Source organism: Homarus americanus, unplaced genomic scaffold (assembly GCF_018991925.1).
Source record: "Homarus americanus isolate GMGI-L3 unplaced genomic scaffold, GMGI_Hamer_2.0 scaffold16836, whole genome shotgun sequence".
Classification (NCBI taxonomy): domain Eukaryota; kingdom Metazoa; phylum Arthropoda; class Malacostraca; order Decapoda; family Nephropidae; genus Homarus; species Homarus americanus.
Window position 1 is genome coordinate 142,210 of NW_024720513.1, and position 19,017 is coordinate 161,226.

The 19,017-nt window shown below is 41.9% G+C and overlaps 2 protein-coding genes and 3 non-coding genes across 6 annotated transcripts in view; 1 reads left to right on the forward strand and 4 right to left on the reverse strand.

The window, feature by feature from the left end:
• LOC121860552 (UDP-GalNAc:beta-1,3-N-acetylgalactosaminyltransferase 1-like) overlaps positions 1-17,433 on the reverse strand; it is a 19,736-nt gene extending 2,303 nt beyond the window's left edge. Inside the window, exons 1-3 of one of the 2 annotated variants that reach the window (XM_042357710.1) lie at positions 17,275-17,433; positions 1,578-1,644; positions 299-932 (exon numbers count right to left, since the gene is read on the reverse strand). In XM_042357710.1, coding sequence (XP_042213644.1) covers positions 299-932; positions 1,578-1,629 — 686 coding nt within the window. In that variant the 5' untranslated portion in view covers positions 1,630-1,644; positions 17,275-17,433. Of the gene's footprint in view, positions 1-298; positions 933-1,577; positions 1,645-4,402; positions 4,594-17,274 lie in introns of those variants that run through there. The other variant, XM_042357711.1, reaches the window with a different exon arrangement.
• LOC121860560 (organic cation transporter protein-like) lies at positions 5,349-16,390 on the forward strand. Its single transcript, XM_042357732.1, has 11 exons — positions 5,349-5,433; positions 8,280-8,412; positions 8,646-8,823; positions 9,297-9,400; positions 9,829-9,980; positions 11,953-12,121; positions 12,353-12,500; positions 12,637-12,815; positions 12,961-13,121; positions 13,708-13,892; positions 14,170-16,390. Exons 1-11 carry the CDS (start codon positions 5,349-5,351, stop codon positions 14,404-14,406), a joined length of 1,731 nt encoding a protein of 576 aa, XP_042213666.1. The 3' UTR covers positions 14,407-16,390.
• On the reverse strand, positions 15,333-15,405 carry Trnar-ucg. Its single transcript has one exon. It is a non-coding gene; the product is annotated as a tRNA-Arg (tRNA).
• On the reverse strand, positions 15,798-15,870 carry Trnar-ucg. The gene has a single exon. It is a non-coding gene; the product is annotated as a tRNA-Arg (tRNA).
• On the reverse strand, positions 16,266-16,338 carry Trnar-ucg. The gene has a single exon. It is a non-coding gene; the product is annotated as a tRNA-Arg (tRNA).
• Positions 17,434-19,017: the final 1,584 nt, after the last annotated feature.

Below are 19,017 nucleotides of genomic sequence, written 5' to 3' on the forward strand. Positions count from 1 at the left end.
CTGTATGAAAAAGCTGATATCCATTTCCCCTAAGTCTCAAAGGGGTACAGTATAATTAATAAATTGTAGACAGTAGAGTACAGTAATGAGTCAGTCCCAAATGTAAAGAGGTAATACAATACAGAGCCTCAGTGTAAATACATGTATGGTGTGCATATATTTTGTATTATTACTATACTGTACACTGTATTAATTTCAGTCCTTACACTTTTAATCCATCTAATATGAATGAGAAAGAAGTCACTAATTATAATAGACTATTGTAAAATAAAACATTGATAACATCTCATTATCTCACCTGGTGAGCCTGAAGGTGTTCACCATAACATCTGTGTCACTCTTAAGGACCCAGACAGGTGTTGAGCAGAAGTTGTTAACCCAGTGTAGGCCACACAGGGTCTTGAGACTGAGGTTATCATATGTGTCCAGGAAATTGAACTGTAAAATGTCGTGGTACTTATTGCTCTCTTCTCTTAAGGCAGCCATCAGTTTGTGGTCAGTCACTATACCTGTCACAAAGACAGTTCTGAAACCTGTCTTATTTTGCCAGGTTTCATGAGCCCATAGACTTCTGATGAGGGTTCTGGCTCTGATTTCCCAGGGTGCAACGCCTACAATGTTGATAACGTACAAGTTGCTTCGTCTAGTACAAAAATCTGGTTCATTAATCAGATACTTGAAGGGAAAGTCATCACTGATTGATGATTTATTTTGTAAGGTCTTTGTCAGCTTAGAACTAATGGTTACTTCAGAACTGTAGTTGCTGAGAGATGTATTCACAAACTTTAAACCTGGAAAATGCAATGATCGTATTTGGGGGTTCATGCAGGGAAAACCTCTTTTTATGGCTTCGTAGAGCATGATGAAGAGAATCAAGGCAAACACAGCCCTCTGAAACCGTACACGTTGGGGGTGGAAAGGCGAACACAAATCTGGCAAGAAGGAATTTGTTTTAGTTTAAATTGAGGTTTTAATGGTGAAGATGTACAGTTAAAAGATAAAATTAAAGGTTGAGTAATGATCCTGACTCCTTACTCTTGGTAAGTGTGACGAATAACACATATGAACACACACATGCACACTACACACACACACGCTAGTTTATCAAAATGCAATTTACAGTCTGACAGCTGTGAAACCTAACCACTTAATTTGGGTTACTAGTCTACTGTCTAGTTTCTTCTGCTCATAACACAGTTTTATCTCTCATAATTTTTAATTGTTGATTGATAGTGTAATTATTTACCTTGTTACATGTTTAAAGACCTTACTTGTTTAAGTGCAGTAATAACATTATAACAACAACAATTCTGCTTAAATGGAACCCAACTTCCATTAGGCCTTAGATCTAGTTGGAACAGGCCCTGATAGATCCTAATGGGCCCCAGCCCTGATAGATCCTAATGGATGTCAGGCCTTGATAGATCCTAATGGGCCCCAGCCCTGATAGATCCTAATGGGTGTCAGGTCTTGATAGATCCTAATGGGCCCCAGTACTTGATGAATCATGATATGGCATTAAAAATTAAACCTAAGAAGCCGCAGCTGACGTTCTGGGAGACTCACCCAAGTCTTACCATTGACTCCTCTCATTAGTTTCCGGCTAGGTGACAGCACAACTGTTGCCATATCTAAAGTGCAGGTCTGAAAATGAAATACAGTATTCAATTTATATTAAAAGATCTATGTACTCAGAAAAGGTGCTGCTGTCGTCAGTGTATCATAATTTTATTAGGTAATATAGATATTGTTATAGAGATACTATTTCAACAAGTATTTGAACATAATGATGTATGATATGCCATCCCATACAGGTGTGGTGGTGATGGTAATGAGGTGAGGTGGGGCGGGGCAGGCAGGGAGGGGCGAGACAAGTGTGTTGGTGTACTGGACAGGGCCACCAATTATCATTATCATTATCACTCTCTCTCTCTCTCTCTCTCCCTCTCTCGCTCTCTCTCGCTCTCTCTCTCTCTCTCTCTCTCTCTCTCTCTCTCTCTCTCTCTCTCCATTCGAGGGATAAAATAACACACCCTGGAAGTTGTTGTTGATGCTTTTTGTTATTGTTATTTATTTTGCTTTAACCATTTTCGATGACAATAACCATTAAGTTGCCTTCAGCATAGTATAAACAGTGATTTCAGGTGTGTGGTGGTTGAACGGATAGAGTACTTACAGTCTGTTCTAAGGGTCAATGGTTCACTGCCGGGGTACCCTTAGTTGACCCAACTGTTAATGGGTACCTAATTTTACAGACCAAGGAGTGGATGGAGTCATGGTCACACTGCGTCACACTGCTATTAATCTTCAGCGCATTATATCAATCCTACTCTTAATGGGTCGCCAAGCCAAGTCATAGTATGTATTCCTGTAGCCCACCAGTTACTGTATGTATTCCTGTAGCCCACTATTTACTGTATGTATTCCTGTAGCCTACCAGTTACTGTATGTATTCCTGTAGCCCACTATTTACTGTATGTATTCCTGTAGCCCATGAGTTACTGTATGTATTCCTGTAGCCCACCAGTTACTGTATGTATTCCTGTAGCCTACCAGTTACTGTATGTATTCCTGTAGCCCACTATTTACTGTATGTATTCCTGTAGCCCACCAGTTACTGTATGTATTCCTGTAGCCCACTATTTACTGTATGTATTCCTGTAGCCTACCAGTTACTGTATGTATTCCTGTAGCCCACCAGTTACTGTATGTATTCCTGTAGCCCACCAGTTTACTGTATGTATTTACTGTATGTATTCCTGTAGCCTACCAGTTACTGTATGTATTCCTGTAGCCCACCAGTTACTGTATGTATTCCTGTAGCCCACGAGTTACTGTATGTATTCCTGTATGTATTCCTGTAGCCCACCATTTACTGTATGTATTCCTGTAGCCCACCAGTTACTGTATGTATTCCTGTAGCCCACCAGTTACTGTATGTATTCCTGTAGCCCACCATTTACTGTATGTATTCCTGTAGCCTACCAGTTACTGTGTGTATTCCTGTACCAGTTACTGTATGTATTCCTGTAGCCCACCAGTTACTGTATGTATTCCTGTAGCCCACCAGTTACTGTATGTATTCCTGTAGCCCACCAGTTACTGTATGTATTCCTGTAGCCTACCAGTGTACTGTATGTCCTGTAGCCCTGTAGCCCAGTTACTGTATGTATGTCCTGTAGCCCACCAGTTACTGTATGTATTCCTGTACCAGTTACTGTATGTATTCCTGTAGCCCACCATTTACTGTATGTATTCCTGCAGCCTACAGTTACTGTATGTATTCCTGTAGCCTACCAGTTACTGTATGTATTCCTGTAGCCTACCAGTTACTGTATGTATTCCTGTAGCCCACCATTTACTGTATGTATTCCTGTAGCCTACCAGTTACTGTATGTATTCCTGTAGCCTACCAGTTACTGTATGTATTCCTGTAGCCCACCAGTTGCTGTATGTATTCCTGTAGCCCACCAGTTACTGTATGTATTCCTGTAGCCCACGAGTTACTGTATGTATTCCTGTAGCCGAGGACAAAAGAACATGTAGAGTAGACGTGGCGAGATGTAAATGACTTTCAGGAATCTCAGGGCCACGAGTTTAGCAGGAAGTATGTTAAGTCAGGCTCGGCCATGAATATGCAGACATGTCCGTCTCTTTGATGAGTAAAAGTTTTCTGAGTTAATTTGTTCCAAAGTTGCATGTTTGAATAAGCTAAAATGTAGTCACTCTGTGTTTATGCGTGGGTAAAATATTAATATCAGATTTAATATTTCATTTGGAAATATAATTTGGAAAATGTGTGGATTTGTTTAAGGTTAAAAAATTCAAATGTGTGCACCCCCCCCGCCCCCCCCCCCCCTCCACCTCCGTAAGCCGATCTTGAGGCTGCAGGAGAAAATAATTTGGCCCACTAGCCTCGGAGTCACTATACAGTCTATAACCCTCTCTTCCAGACGACTACTATCCCTCCCTGAGCCTGCTTAAGAAAAAATTATGGAATTATTGATTATTAAGAATAATTATGAAGGTTTTAGCTCTCCCTCCCTCACCCAGTAAAATAATTCTGGATACACCGCTCCTAAAACACAAAAACGTTCTGGAAGTTCAGAGTCGAGTCACAATTTAATATTCCTCGTAAGTGTTAATGTAATACAGTACACCAGTTGGTTGAATTAAGATAATACATAAAACGTCCCAAAGCAGAAGTTGCCATCAGAAGAAACTAAAGTGATGTATCGGTATAACGCTGAGGCTATTTTTTGACGTTATTTCAGTTTTTAAGTTCGTAAGTGAGGTGTATTCTTATATTTTTCATTTACGGGGAATAGAACCCCAGAGACTGGTAGAAATAAAATGAACTGGATATCGGTTTTGTTCTAGACACACTAATAGGGATATTTACACGTGTTATTAATGTGACCACTGGTGTTTTCCTTCTCTATTTTCCTTTAAACGCAACACTACGGATTCTGAAATATAAAGACACTATTGATTGACCGATTTGTCTTGTATATTTTCTACACGGGTGAAAATTCACTTAAATCTTGACAGGAGAAACTTTAGTGGGGTGTAGTAGGTAGAGTGAGGGCGGCGTCGACTAGTGAACTGTGGCCGTCCCGAAGGCCCAACTCACACCTGACCTATCACCTGTGAGTTATACACACACACGTCATAAACACACCCAGTCCACGGCACACTGAGTTAATCACACCCAACTACCATAACGATGGAAAACATACAGGGTGATTCAAAAGGTGTAGTTCTCTGAAGGAAGTTATCCATTTCATCCTGAGTAACATACACTGCAAGAGCCAAGACGGGCGAGCAGACAATTCGTTACGTCACTTACAGTCACGAGAGGACGTTCATAAAATTCAATCACCCTGAACATTTCTTATAAGTTCAACGTTATAATATAGTAATAAAAAAAATCAGTGACTGCAACTTTTTCATCACACTGTATAAGTACACTGCTACAGTTTCAGTTCCGTTTATATTTGACGTATTTCGAGAACGTCATTGAGTCTTCTGGGAGATATGATTGAAGATAAAGATAAGAAGGAGATGAAGAAAAACATGATGATAAGAAAGGGAGAAATAAGTATGGAGGGAAGCGGCAGTACTGGAGGCTATGGTGTTGCTGCTGTAGGGGGCCGCGCTGGGTCAGGTATCCGGAACTGTGATTGGCTGCTGATAACATAATCCAATAGGACAAAAATATTATTGATAATCGGAGTGAGACTGGTGGACACTGAAAGAAAGATTCAAAACGATAAATAGAGCGTCAGACAGTGCCAGCTAAAAGTGTGTGTGTGTGTGTGTGTGTGACAAAGTGGCCAGTAGACAAAATGCTGTCGTCAGGGCTGGACGAGCTCTTCACCACCCTGGGTTTCGGCCGGTGGACTCTCTCCGTCATACTTACATACATCAGCTGTGAGTTGTCTCTTCCACCCGCGGTTATTGTGTTAATATAAGACAGTGTACTTTCAACTGATTCACCTTGTTCTCACAATTGCCCGAACTGAAGTTCCCGAGCCAGTGTGAGAAGGTGAATAAAAAAAACTAAGCTAGTAGGTCTTAATAAGAAAGTCTTTCAAATATCATGAGTGAAGTGCTTCCCTGCCTGGAGTACTGTCATCCCATCTGGTCCCTGAGATATGCTGGAAACTGTCAGTTGATTGAAGATGTCCAAAGGAGGGCCACCAGACTGGTGCCTGCACTACGGCACCTCAGTTACCCAGAGATTAGAACGCCTGCAGTTGCCTAGCTTATACTATATAGGCGGGCAAGGGGTGACTTATTTGAAGTTTATAAGCATCGCAGTGGGCACTAAATTGAGTGTCCATACCTGGAGCTGGCGGATGCCCGCCCACTAGAGGTCACAGCTCAAGGTTGAAGATGCCACAATTTCAGAAAATTGAGGCAAACTTTATCAGAGCGAGAATTGTAAACAGGTAGGAGGCAGCTACCAAATAGGGAGGTACTACCGCCTGGGAAGATATTGGAGGCACAATGCGTTGTCTAATGGTAGACCCTGCTGCCATATGGCATCACAAAAATTGTGACCAAGTCCCAGGTTGCTCATCTGACTTTCTGTCTCAATCACACACAATTGCAGGGTCTCAATTGTTTCTCTTACTTTGACAACACAACATACATATATTGTATCTCACTATTGCTTTTTATGGTCCTTTATTATTATTATTATTATTATTATTATTATTATTATTATTATTATACCCCCCAGGCCCTGATGTGGGCCATTAACCTGTGCCCTGGTGGGCTAATCCTGTAAAAAAAATGAAAAAAAAATAAAAAAATAAACTCTTGGAACAAACTGCCAGTAAGTGTTGCGACGGCGTCGAGTGTGAGCTCATTCACTGGAGCCGGTTCAGATACCTTCAGGAGTCAGTTCAGTTCATGCCCAGTACTTGTCAACAGTGCGTAACAGAGACGTGACCGACCGTACAAGCGACAAACGAGTTGTTCAGTGGCGAAGAGGATAAAATGAAAAGAAAATTATTCTGTCAAATGTCCATAACTTGAGCTGGCGGATGCCCGCCCCACTAGTTTACTGTGGTATTTTCCCTTCCATCATGAGGCCCTGACACACACCCATCCCTTCCTAAAACTTCTTCGTGCGCGCCTTGCATGTTAATGAGGAACAGCATGCATAAGGCAGATAAAATAGGCAAATCATAAAATTATACTGATTTTTTTTTATTTAAATTTCCTGAACAGATGTTGTAAGTGCAGACACCTGTCGAGGAGCTGGTACGAACGGGCTAGTGAGTGTGGGAGTGTGTTTAAGGAGGACCGTGTTCTTGTATGTGAGTGACTGAAAATCTACACAAGTGAGGTGTAATATATGTAGGGTCACGTCCCACTGTGTGTGGGGACATAATGTGGTCAAAATACAAAGGAAAATATATATGCGTTAGTACACAACTTCACACTGTACACTGGCTTACATAAACACACCATCATATCAGCTAATGCACGTAGTACATAAGAACATAAGAACATAAGAAAGTGGGATACTGCAGGAGGCCGACTGGCCCATACAGGGCAGATCCCTTTCGCACCCATCCCAGCACTTCCATGTGCCTATCCAACTTCGTCTTGAGACTAATTGGACGGTAATTTGATGCAATTGATTTATCACCTTTTTTGAAAATTGGAACTACATTTGCAAGTTTCCAAGCTTCTGGCACTAGGCCCGATTCTAATGACTTATTAAATAAAACTGCTAATGGATTACTCAACTCATCTCTACATTCTTTTAATATTCTAGCATATACCTCGTCTGGACCAGGCGATTTATGAGGCTTCAGTTTGTTAATTACTTTAAGCACATCGTTACTAGTAATACAGTATTGATATTCATCAACATATTTTCTATACTGTCGTTATATACCTTATGAACTTCTGGAAACTGTGCTAGGTTTTCATTTGTGAATACGGAGCGAAAATGACTAATAAACGTACTAGACATTTCTAACTCATCATCAGTCATTTCTCCTGTCGTAGTTTTAAGGGGACCTATTGTATCTCTAACCTTTGATTTATACAGTTGATAAAAAGCTTTGGGGTTATTTTTCGATTCGTTTGCTACCTTGATTTCATAATTTCTCTTTGCTTTCCTAATTTCTGTTTTTACCTGTCTTGTTAGGTTCTGATAGTAACCAAGTAAGTGATTTTCGCCTTTCTTAACTTTTCTATATACTCCTTTCTTTTTCCCTAGAAGTCACACCTTCACATCAGTTCAAGGTTGACTTAGAACTTCCAAGGAATTCTTCGTGAAAAATGCAAGTAAGATGTTAACTAGATTTCCATATGAAAATTACGCCAGGTATAGCCAAAAGCACAAGAATTTAAAGGTATAAAATTTTATCCAAAACACTGATGGTCCCGTATAATGGCGGTCATAGTAGGAGTCTTGGACCTGGTATACCTGAGTAATGAGTCGTTATGATAATAGTTCGCTGGCAAGAGCACTTAAATGAGCCCACACTATGGTAAAACCGCGGGCTTGTGATGTCATACTTTGCAGACGCGATTTTGATTGGTTGATATGTGAGGCCTTCGGTTGTTATAGCCGGTGATGCGGGCGGGTTTTCCCATAATGTGTGGACGAGACATGACACAAAGAGTTATGCGAGTCGTATGTACTTAACCTAAACTAACTTAACCTAACCTAATCTACCACTGGGGGTGTTTAATCTCCATGTTGGCAATATAGTGATCTGTATCTCTAACGTGTTGATGTGTGTGTACAGGGGCGCTGGTGCTGCCATACTTCTCTCTGGGTGGCGCCTTCTACAACCCAGAGGTGGACCACTGGTGTGACGTCCCACAACTCAGTGACAATAACTGGACCCTCGAGCAGCGCCTCAACTATTCAGTACCGTGGTAAATATATCAATAAATCTATCACATATACTGTTTCATTGATCAAGTTGTGACTAATGCTGTACCTAACGTTATACGTGATCCCCAAGAAAATGGATCACATGCACATTAACCCCAAATTTCACCTTAAGATTAACCACTCTAGCGCTAACCTACCCCCCCCCCCTAAGATAGTATTGGTGTTTTTAGGTGAAACAAGCTGAGAGTTTAATCTTCATGTAATCACTAAACAGGGAAGAGCGAGGAGGTGGGCTGGAGAGATCTCACTGTAATGTCTTTATTCGTAACTACTCGGCCGTGTCCAACCTACCATGGACACCTGACCTTCAAGATGACCTCACCTTGGCCACCCGTAACTGTGACCACTGGCAGTACGACACCTCCACCTTCACCTCCACCGTCACCATGGAGGTAAAAGAGGGATGGAAGTAAAGGAGGTAAACGTGAAATTAATGTTGTTCACTTAACCAAACAACTTTCACCGAGTCACTCTGACCATCATCAAGATAACCCTTGAATTGTAGTGTTGTAAAAAAAACTTCCAGGTGATAAAATATCTTATAAACTGTGTCTTGTAATGGTGAGTTTGTGTTTCCAACGGTGATCCTTAGGTTCCAATAGCATTCTCCTGTGCAGTATCTTCTTTGCCACCTGTTTAGCTTACTAGTCAGTCGAGCGGTCAGTCTGTTCTCTGTTACACATTGTTGACCAACGCTGTACTGTAGCAGGTATGAACGGCCTCTTGGCCCTACTGTACACTGAGAATGTGTTAATGTGTGTCAAGTCTGGCAGGTTACACCAAGTTACAAAATTCAGAATCCATTTTTTGTTAGATGACAGTACTGTATTATTATCTTGTGTTTCTCTCGGCACATGTCTCCCAGTGGGACCTGGTGTGCGAGCGTAGCGGCCTCAGTCCTCTCTTCCAGAGTCTATACTTCCTCGGTGCAGCCATTGGTGAACCTTTGCTAGGCTTCTTGTCTGACAGGTGAGCCACAGGTAAATTAATATTATCGTCTCATTAAAATAACTAAAACTCATTGGTCATAATCTTTATATGGAATCTCTTGCTGTTCCCAATTCCACCCGCACATCATCTTTAGCCCAACTCTCTTAGAAAAAAAAATCTTAAAATGGCGGGAAATAGGGTCTCAAAAAGGCAGTAAACAGTATTGGTGTTGGTTACCATAACTTAGCCTGATGCCGCACGAGTATGATTACGCATGAAGTGTTTGGACACAACTCAATATCATCAACTTGCATCAACCATCTCTTTCAATATCAATTTATCTTTACTTCTTGTTTTCTTCCATAAGTAGTTTTTCTTGGTCCATGCTGACTAAGGTAAAAGAAAAAAAAGAAAGAAGCAACATTGAACATTCCTGCTAATGACGTGAATTTATGTGACTGTTGAAGGTATGGCCGACGCTGGGTGCTCATGGTGGCTGGAGTAATATTCTCACTAGTGGCCGTCGCTTCAGCCCTTCTACCACTCCTAACCTTAGTCCTAGCCAGCCGCTTTATCTTAGGACTGCTCCATCCCTCCTGCAGCGTCGCCTATGTGAAAGGTCAGTTCAGGTGTGTTCTTGTGTGGACAAAGTGAGGCAAGATAATTAGGAGGAACTTTGGCGGTCTAAACTTGTGTTAACGACGACGCGACTACAGCTTCAAGTCGAAGTTGTTGGGGATTACTGGCCTCTTCGCCGTTAGGCTATTTCGGCCGAAGCTGATTGGTTGGACTTCTTTCTTTTCTTGTTTCTTCTTTTGCTTTTCACTTTCCATTCTTCTTCTTCCTGGTCTTCTTCTAGGATATTCTCATACACGTCAATAAGCGATGTTAAAGATAGTGTAATGTTATCGGGTTCCTTGATCTTGTTCTTGTCTTGCTTGTTCTTGTCTTGCTTTTTCTTTTCTTGATTTTTCTTTTCTTGATTTTTCACTACAAGGAGGGCCTCCTTGTAGCTCAGTTTTTCTTTAGCCCGCAGCTTGGCCACCCTGCACTCCTCCCTCCACTTGGGACACTCCCGGTCGGAGGAGGAGTGAGGGCCACCACAAGCTGGGCACTTCTTCACGGCCGCCAAGCAGTCAGCGTCAATGTGCCCGGGTGTCCCGCAGCTTGAACACACCTCCCGAGCACGACACTTCCGCGCCGGATGGCCGTACTTCTGGCAATTGTAGCAACGAGTAGGTCTTTGCTGGTACGGTTTTACTGGGATTTTCTCCCAACCCAGTAAAACGGAGCTAGGAAGTTCCTTTGGGAAGCCAACCAGGGCAGCTGTGCTGGTCAGCTTCCTAACATATGAGATATCATCTCCGATCAGCTCAAAAATTTCTTCTCCTTCGAGATGTTCGATTTCTGTGTGGGAGATGACTCCCAAAACCGAGTTGTCCACAAAGGAGCATACAAGTTTGATCTTGATTCCATTGATTTCTTTAATAGGTCTTAATTGCTTGGCCTCTCCCCACTCCGCGAAGGTGACGATAAGTTCACCGCTGTCACTGCGGACGACCCTTGTCACCCCCGTGATTCCCGAGGAGTCAAAAAACTTCCTCAGGACAAGGAGGTTTAGTTCTTTGCGCGAAGGGTGCTTGACCGGAACCAGTCTAGCGACCTTCGCCTGGTCGAAGGTGAACATGGTCTCACGGTACCTCGGGAGCAGAGAGAACCTACCTCGCCGAGGTTCAGTTCTCAGGTGACAGCTTCAACAACGCAGCTCGAATTTATACAAGACAGAACACAAGGTCAACGACGCAACTAAGACGTTAAAACTACGTCAAAAACGTATGGTTGATCTCTGAAGCATGTATTGAGCTCTGATTAGATAAAATTGTCCATCAAAATTATTTGTATTGTAGGCTTTTCTCTTCTCCATTTGTCAGCTTACTTGTTAATCGACACAATGGCTCTTGGGTGTGCCTGAATACTCTTATGTGTCAGTGTTGGACAAGACTGGACTTACATGAGTTCACGCTTCATATTGTCACAACATTCTCTTGCAGGTTATTCCAATATTTCAGAACTCTTAATCCAAATAAGTTAGCTCTAACAGTTTTCTGTGATGACAGCTTTATCTTGAACCAATGACCTCAAGTGGGGGTGACAATCCACCATCTCCAGATATAATACATATGACTGAGTAGTGACCTCTGAAGTGCTCATAATTTTCAACTAAGTCAACGCCTGTCCGTCTGTTGTATAAAATAGACTACTAGACAATTAAAAGCATTCTACTCCCTTGACAAGTGAGATGCTCGAGTACCAGCACCAGTTTCGTGGCATCTGGCATATCACTGATAAGGGAAACTGATTGACACTGTTACTCGTGATGATCATGCCAGTGATCATAATGAAAGTCTTCGCTCCAGGTTGGGAGGTTCCCTGTATTCCTTGCCTCTCCAAAATATTTTCAATATATACAGTATTGTACGTAGCTACTTACACTGCATGTTTAGTATACTGTACACAAGTATGTATGATACAATTCAGCATGATGTTTGTTGTTGATGAGTCTGTCATGAGGTAATGTTTGTGTGGTACAGCGATGGAGGTGTGCCCGACCAAGCAGCGCACCATCATGGGTCTCTTAATCACTGCACCATTCGCCTTTACCGGCATGATGTTCGGCGCCTGGGCGTACCTAGTGAGGGACTGGCGGACACTACAACTCTTTTGTACCTTGCCTGCAGTCCTCATATTACTCCAGATACCGTGAGTTGCTCTTCATTCAGACTGACTAAATTTACTCCATTTCCTAATGCTCACAACCATCCTCTTTCTATATACCAAGACACACAAACCTTCACGATGCTAGGCTGAAACTTTCTTCCAAGGACAAAACTCTCAAGTACAGATATTATAAGTAACTTCTAATTATATGTGCACCCATACCTTTAACTTCGGGTTAATAGTAGGAAGTGTGACATGGTATTTAATTATTAGGTTTATGGACGAGTCACCGAGGTGGCTAATGGTACAGGGCCGTGTGGAAGAGGCAGCCAAGGTCCTACACAAGGCCTCTTGCTGGCAGGGTGATGCACTTCCTCCCCAGCAGCAGCTTACAGACCACCTTCAGAAACTAAGAAACCAGGTGAGTTTCCTTGACTCCAGTATCCCACAACACACTGAGCGACAACGTCATCAGAGATCAACTGATACACAACAGCCAAATATTTAACAGATTATTGGTTACTCTTGTAGAAAATACAGCTTTGTCTACCTTTCAGCAGCAAACTGTTCCTAAGAGTAAGGCTGAGGAGTATGGCTGTGTGGCAGTGTGGTTCAAGGATGTGGTGCTGATGCTGCGACAACCCACGCTCAGAAAGATTACTTTAGCCTTGTTCTCCTGTTACTTCCTCACTGGTATCACCTACTGGGGCATCAGTCTCTCTGGCACCGTCTTCAGGTAGGTCTCTTAACATGTGGTGACACTTGACCCCTTGAGTATGATGACTTAACCCCTCGGGAAATTTAATTGATTTATCTTTATAATAATTGGCCCTGTTCATTAATTATTATTGGTGTTATTAATCCAACTCCTCTTAAGACAGTGACGACCCCTTCCTGTACATGGTGATGAGCTCCCTGATGGAGGTGCCAGGCTACAGCGGCTTCACACCTATCGTCGTGAAGTTTGGTCGACGCCCTGTTCTCAGCTCCTGCTTCGCCATCTCTGGTGCTGCTATCCTTGCCATTCTCATCACTCCGACGGGTTTGTTTTGATTCATTTTTCACCTCCATTCCCATTCTTCTTCTCCTTCTCCCTCCCCATAATTCTTCTTCACCCTCTCCCTCCCCATTCATCTCCCTCTCTCTAAACCCTCCTATTAGCACCCAGATATTATACTTATCATCAACAATTAAAAAAAATCCTCCACCCTCAACAACTTTGTATCTTCCATCACCCCTTCAGATTTAAGACCATAAAAAAACCTACGACTTTTTCTCTACAAATATATCAACACCACCTAACCTACCCTAATCGATCTCTGACCCCTACCTATGATCACTTCTACTGCTCTACCTATGATGACCTCTACTGCTCTACCTATGATCACTTCTACTGCTCTACCTATGATGACCTCTACTGCTCTACCTATGATGACCTCTACTGCTCTACCTATGATGACTTCTACTGCTCTACCTATGATGACCTCTACTGCTCTACCTATGATGACTTCTACTGCTCTGCCTATGATGGCTTCTACCTTCAATGACCTCTACCTTCAATGACCTCTACCCATGATGACCTTTACTTATGATGACCTCTACTTATGATGACCTCTCTCCCCACACAGCCTACACGACAGTGACCTTAGTCTTGGCTCTAGTGGGCAAGTTGTTCATCACGGGAGCCTACAACTTGCTTTACCTGACGGCATCGGAGCTCCTGCCTACCTGTGTAAGATCCAGGGGGCTCAACCTGTCCTCCATGATGGCTCGTGTTGGCTCCATCATGTCTCCATTCATTATAGGGCTTCTGGTGAGTTACTCTATGTTTCCTAGTGCTGTGATGTTGTACTGTCTCCTAGTGCTGTGATGTTGTACTGTCTCCAAGTGCTGTGATGTTGTACTGTCTCCTAGTGCTGTGATGTTGTACTGTCTCCTAGTGCTGTGATGTTGTACTGTCTCCTAGTGCTGTGATGTTGTACTGTCTCCTAGTGCTGTGATGTTGTACTGTCTCTTAGCATCGTTTTTCTTTTTATTATGATCCATATTCCCCAATCTTTCCCTCACTCTCTCTCTCCATATCATTGCAGGCACTGACGTACAGGTGGTTGCCCTCATTGATGTTCGGGACATTTGCCGCTCTAGCAAGCCTCATTGCATTACTGCTACCAGACTCCAGACACAAACCCCTGCCAGACACTACCCAGGATGTGGAGCAACTCTACGGCAGACGAACAGAAGCGAGCCCAACACTCATTACCAATTCAGAAAGTCTCCCACCACTTAAAAATCAGGAAGACATCGAACAGGAAACTACAACACAGTAACACTTCAGAAATTTACTACGCAGTTACTGTAACCGTTAGCGGGGAAGGGAGAGTCAATCGTTGCCAATTTAAAAAACGTAACTAAAAAGCGAAGTAAACCAAGTCAACATTTCGTGTATGTATCTAATAGATGTAAAAACAGTTAATGTATGTCTTTTGTGTCGTAGTTATTTGTTTTTATTACTATTATAGTAACGGTGAGCAAGTCTTATAAACGTCAAACTATAGGACCACTTCTTTTTACCAAAGTATATGGTCCAGAGACCTCGGTAGCCATTCGATTGATCTTCTTCGCCCAATCTTCTTTGACTTATGATTCCCTCACCTGAAAACGAAAAAATAAATAAAAATAAAAGAACATCGATTTTCCTTAAGTGCACGAAGACTGAGACACCCTGTTGTAAGTGTGCAGTGGCGCCACAGTACCAGTACGTATATACGCATGTCTGTATGTCTTGACTCTTGAATGCATATCACATAAAATGACAATGACTGGAAGCAAACTCGCAATCATTATACCCGACATCCAACACCTTATCCTTTAGGTCCTAAAGGATAAGGTGTTGGATGTCCTAAAGTTTAGGACATGCTCTGAGCTTTTCCCTAATGGGTGTGGCTCGATACAGACGTCAGCGTATTCGTGTGGGTGTTGGCGTGGCCGCGAGTCAGGCTAGGTCACCCCAACCCACATACAGTACAGTACTGTACTCTAAATAAAGGTTCCATTAATCATACTTAAGTTCATTTTATACATAATTTAGCTTAATTTTGTATACAGTAACACAATTTGGTACATTGAAGACAAATGCGATTAATATATACAACACAACCCCGCAACCGTTATAACAACCAACATTACATCACAATCCCCACAGACGTCAGAACACCCCTGCAAAACATGATCCAATTTTCTGAAAATGACTTTTCGACCGTGACAGGATTCGAACCTGCAATCTTCGGATCCGAAGTCCGACGCCTTATCCGTTAGGCCACACGGTCTTAAAAGAAAAGTGACTCCTCGAGGGTCTTGTAATGTGGCTTGAAGGTTTAAATGGGGCCTTGGGGAAAAAGGTATTATTTAACAGATGTGTAATCAAAGTCTAAAGTATTCTTACGTGAAATATTTTTCTTTGGCGATATATCTTGATAGGATAATATTAGTGTAGTTTAGAAGGTACAGTATTATTAACCGTTAACTAACCGACTGTCCGACTGGCTAGTATGTTGACAGGTGATTAAGACGGTAAGTTAGGAAACAGTGAGGACAGAAAGTAGATTAGTGAGCAAGTTTGTAAACAGATAATTAAGTAAGTAGTTAAGTAAATATGACAGCAAATAAATATATTGCAGGTTTCTTTAGTTATTGGTTCCTCAAGATTAAAAAAATTAGTCGACCGTGACAGGACTCGAACCTGCAATCTTCGGATCCGAAGTCCGACGCCTTATCCATTAGGCCACACGGTCATATATCAACTACAAAATTTTTGTCAGTATTTATTTAATTTCTCAAAACCTTTTGCACTATTGTGTTGGGTCAAGTTATGAGTTAGTTTGTATTGTCACACGCTACGGGTCATTCATTGCGCATGTGTCATACAGCCAAAATAACACACCCGGTCAGTAGTGTGGACGGCACTGCGCTCGACTGTCGTCACTTCCCCAAATGTAAAGGCAGGTGCCCATTCGAGCTTCGTGTCTTGGGAGCGAGCCAATCCTTATCGCGCGTTGAGCCCCCATAAATAAAAATAATTTACGAATGTTTATCAATTTCTTTTAGTTTACGGTAATCCTTTATACATGAGTTAGTGATACAAACTTTATTTCTAACATTTCCTGCTGACTGTAACTAAAAATAACATCGACCGTGACAGGACTCGAACCTGCAATCTTCGGATCCGAAGTCCGACGCCTTATCCATTAGGCCACACGGTCTGCTCCACGATGAAGGAAGTTACTTGTTTCTATCACATATTATGAGAGGTGAGTAACACTATGTGAGACGGCAGTGACACTGTGTGGGAGGTAAGTGACACTGTATGGGAGGTAAGTGACACTGTGGGATGTGAATAACACTGTGTGGGAGGGGAGTGACACTGTGTGGGAGGGGAGTGACACTGTGTGATAGGGCAGTGACACTGTATGGGAGGTAAGTGACACTGTATGGGAGGTAAGTGACACTGTGTGGGAGGTGAGTGACACTGTGTGGGAGGTAAGTGACACTGGGAGGTGACACTGTAACACTGTGTGGGAGGTGAGTGACACTGTGTGGGAGGGGAGTAAGACCCTTTGGACCTTCTTAACATTGGTAATAAACATTTGTTGAGGTTCTACATATTTCTTCAATGTGAAATGCTGCAGCAGGCGAGGAACCAAACACATTTTAAAGGGTAGAGAACGAAGAGGTCATAACTATAGGCTGCACTGACTCGCCCATTTATTATTATTTGTATTTTTCATGATATTCGTTATTATAAAATATGCTATTAAATTCTAGGATCATTTAGTAGCTTTTATGAAGTATTTGATTGTCAATTGTACTGTACATATATTTGGCACACACGTGTGTCTAGACCAGGCATGACTCATATCATAGAAACGTAAACCGCGTTCTTACTTTTCTTCTATTGGTTCCGACATTAATTTTCTCATTGTACATTTGAAAAGAGGAGATAAATTTACACTGGAAATACTATAAAGGGAGGGGAAGAGGTTGATCACTGGCTGCTACTAGACAATCAAATTGACAACACAATAACAAATAAAGAGACCTGCCGCCCAAATGGCTAGTAAGCTAAGTGGTGAAATGTTAAAATAAACTGCAATTCAACCGCCAGTGCTTATGAATTAACCACATAACTATGAACTTACCCTTTTCTGTCTTTTGGAGTCTTTTGGGAAGAAATGAAACCGTAGCTCTATTATTTCCTTCGTTTTCCCCCACACAACACAACGGTAGCCGGAGTTTAGAGCCGTGTGTATAACTCACCAGTACACCACGGCCCTTAGAACACGTTGAAGCCGAGACACCCGGAGTGGTAACTGACCAACCAGCAATCCAACGCCATCTCTGGGACCATCATCCAACTAATGGGGATTGAATTCCTCCTGTCTGACTAATACAGTAGTTCCACACATTTCTTGGCGGTGTGGTGTGACTGAATGAAAGTGTTTGTGTACACATACCTGTCTCTTGAGTCTACCTATACTCACATCGGGTAGCCTCTTAGATAATAATGATTTTCAATATATCAGTAATAAAAAAAGGCATGCAACTGAAAGACTGTCACTATGGAAAACATAACAGTAACACCTGTCAAACCTACAAACTAAAGAAACTTCATTTCAACTTCAAACATTAAAATCCAAGTTCGTACTCGGTTCCTGAAACCATGACAAATTATGTTGTAGAACCTAAAGATAGCCAGCAGTGCATACTTCACCAAATAAAAACACACAGGCTTGTATTACTCCTCGTTAGCTGATAAAAAGTCAAGACCGACGAAACCAGCATAAATTCCTAAAACCTTAGGGGTCAGACCAGCGTTTTGCACAACACGAGTACCGAACATTAGCAACAGTGCTTCCATAACCTTTTCCTTGTGAAATATCCGCCCCCCACCCCACCTTCCCAACAATATTAATAAAATATTACAAAATGCAAATGACAGCAAGCAATATCCTTCCTATTTTAAACGAGTCATGTCAACGGCTCCACTAACTGTAACTAACTAGCCCCTAGCACAAGCAAACTAGCAGATTTCCATTCACCTGGAAGTTGGTAGCCACCCGACTTTGCAGCCAATAGTAGTGTGCTAGCGCTGGAGTAGGCAGTTGTAATAGCACTGGGTGTTTGACTAATAATCATGTTCAGTGCAGTTTGAAATGTACGTATCTTATTATGTATTTTATGTTAACAGGTTCAGATTAATGTTTAATTATCATTTTCTCAACAAATTAATGTACGTGACAGAACCTTCAACAGATAGCTCCTTCAGAAGAGTATTTGAAGCACCGGATTCTCCTCTCCTTTCAATCCATTGTCGTTTTACCCATCCATTCCTTCTTCCTTTCTGTTTTCTCCTTAAAATTTCAATAAAATTCTGGTGGACACAGTGAGGAGTTACCTGGAACTAATCTGTGACTCACTGTTGTGCCGCTCTTACAAATTTATCTGCAGGTTTACAGATTTCTCATGTCCATTCCGATGTATTTTCAGAATTGCGCTAATTACATTATAATGATTATAGGGTCGCAAACTTGCTTGTGGTTTATATTTTATTGGAAGGAACAGTCATCTAAACATGTTATTAGACAAGACTGAATGGTACCACCGAGTGTTAAAGTACAGTAGGTGCCACGTGTCAACAGCTGCTAGTGTTTTGTCTAAGGATTGAAAAGAATATTATTTTCAAGTAAATATCACACTGCTGTTGCTTCATTTTATTCACTTGTCTGTATCTATTGAACAACGAATGTGTCCAATGATGGGCTGTTTCACCATCAACAATTACACCCCATAATATACTGTACTGTACGTGTATTCATTTTATTGTCAGGGTACAAGGACGAGTGTGTATGTATGTATGTATGTTCCATGAGGTAAGAGTAATA

Bases quoted from the DNA above. Each gene is read 5' to 3' on its own strand.
- LOC121860560 (XM_042357732.1), top strand. From the start codon at position 5,349: ATGCTGTCGTCAGGGCTGGACGAGCTCTTCACCACCCTGGGTTTCGGC. The intron at 8,824-9,296 runs GTAAAAGAGGGA...CATGTCTCCCAG, and splicing joins CCTCCACCGTCACCATGGAG to TGGGACCTGGTGTGCGAGCG. The intron at 13,122-13,707 runs GTTTGTTTTGAT...CTCCCCACACAG, and splicing joins CATTCTCATCACTCCGACGG to CCTACACGACAGTGACCTTA.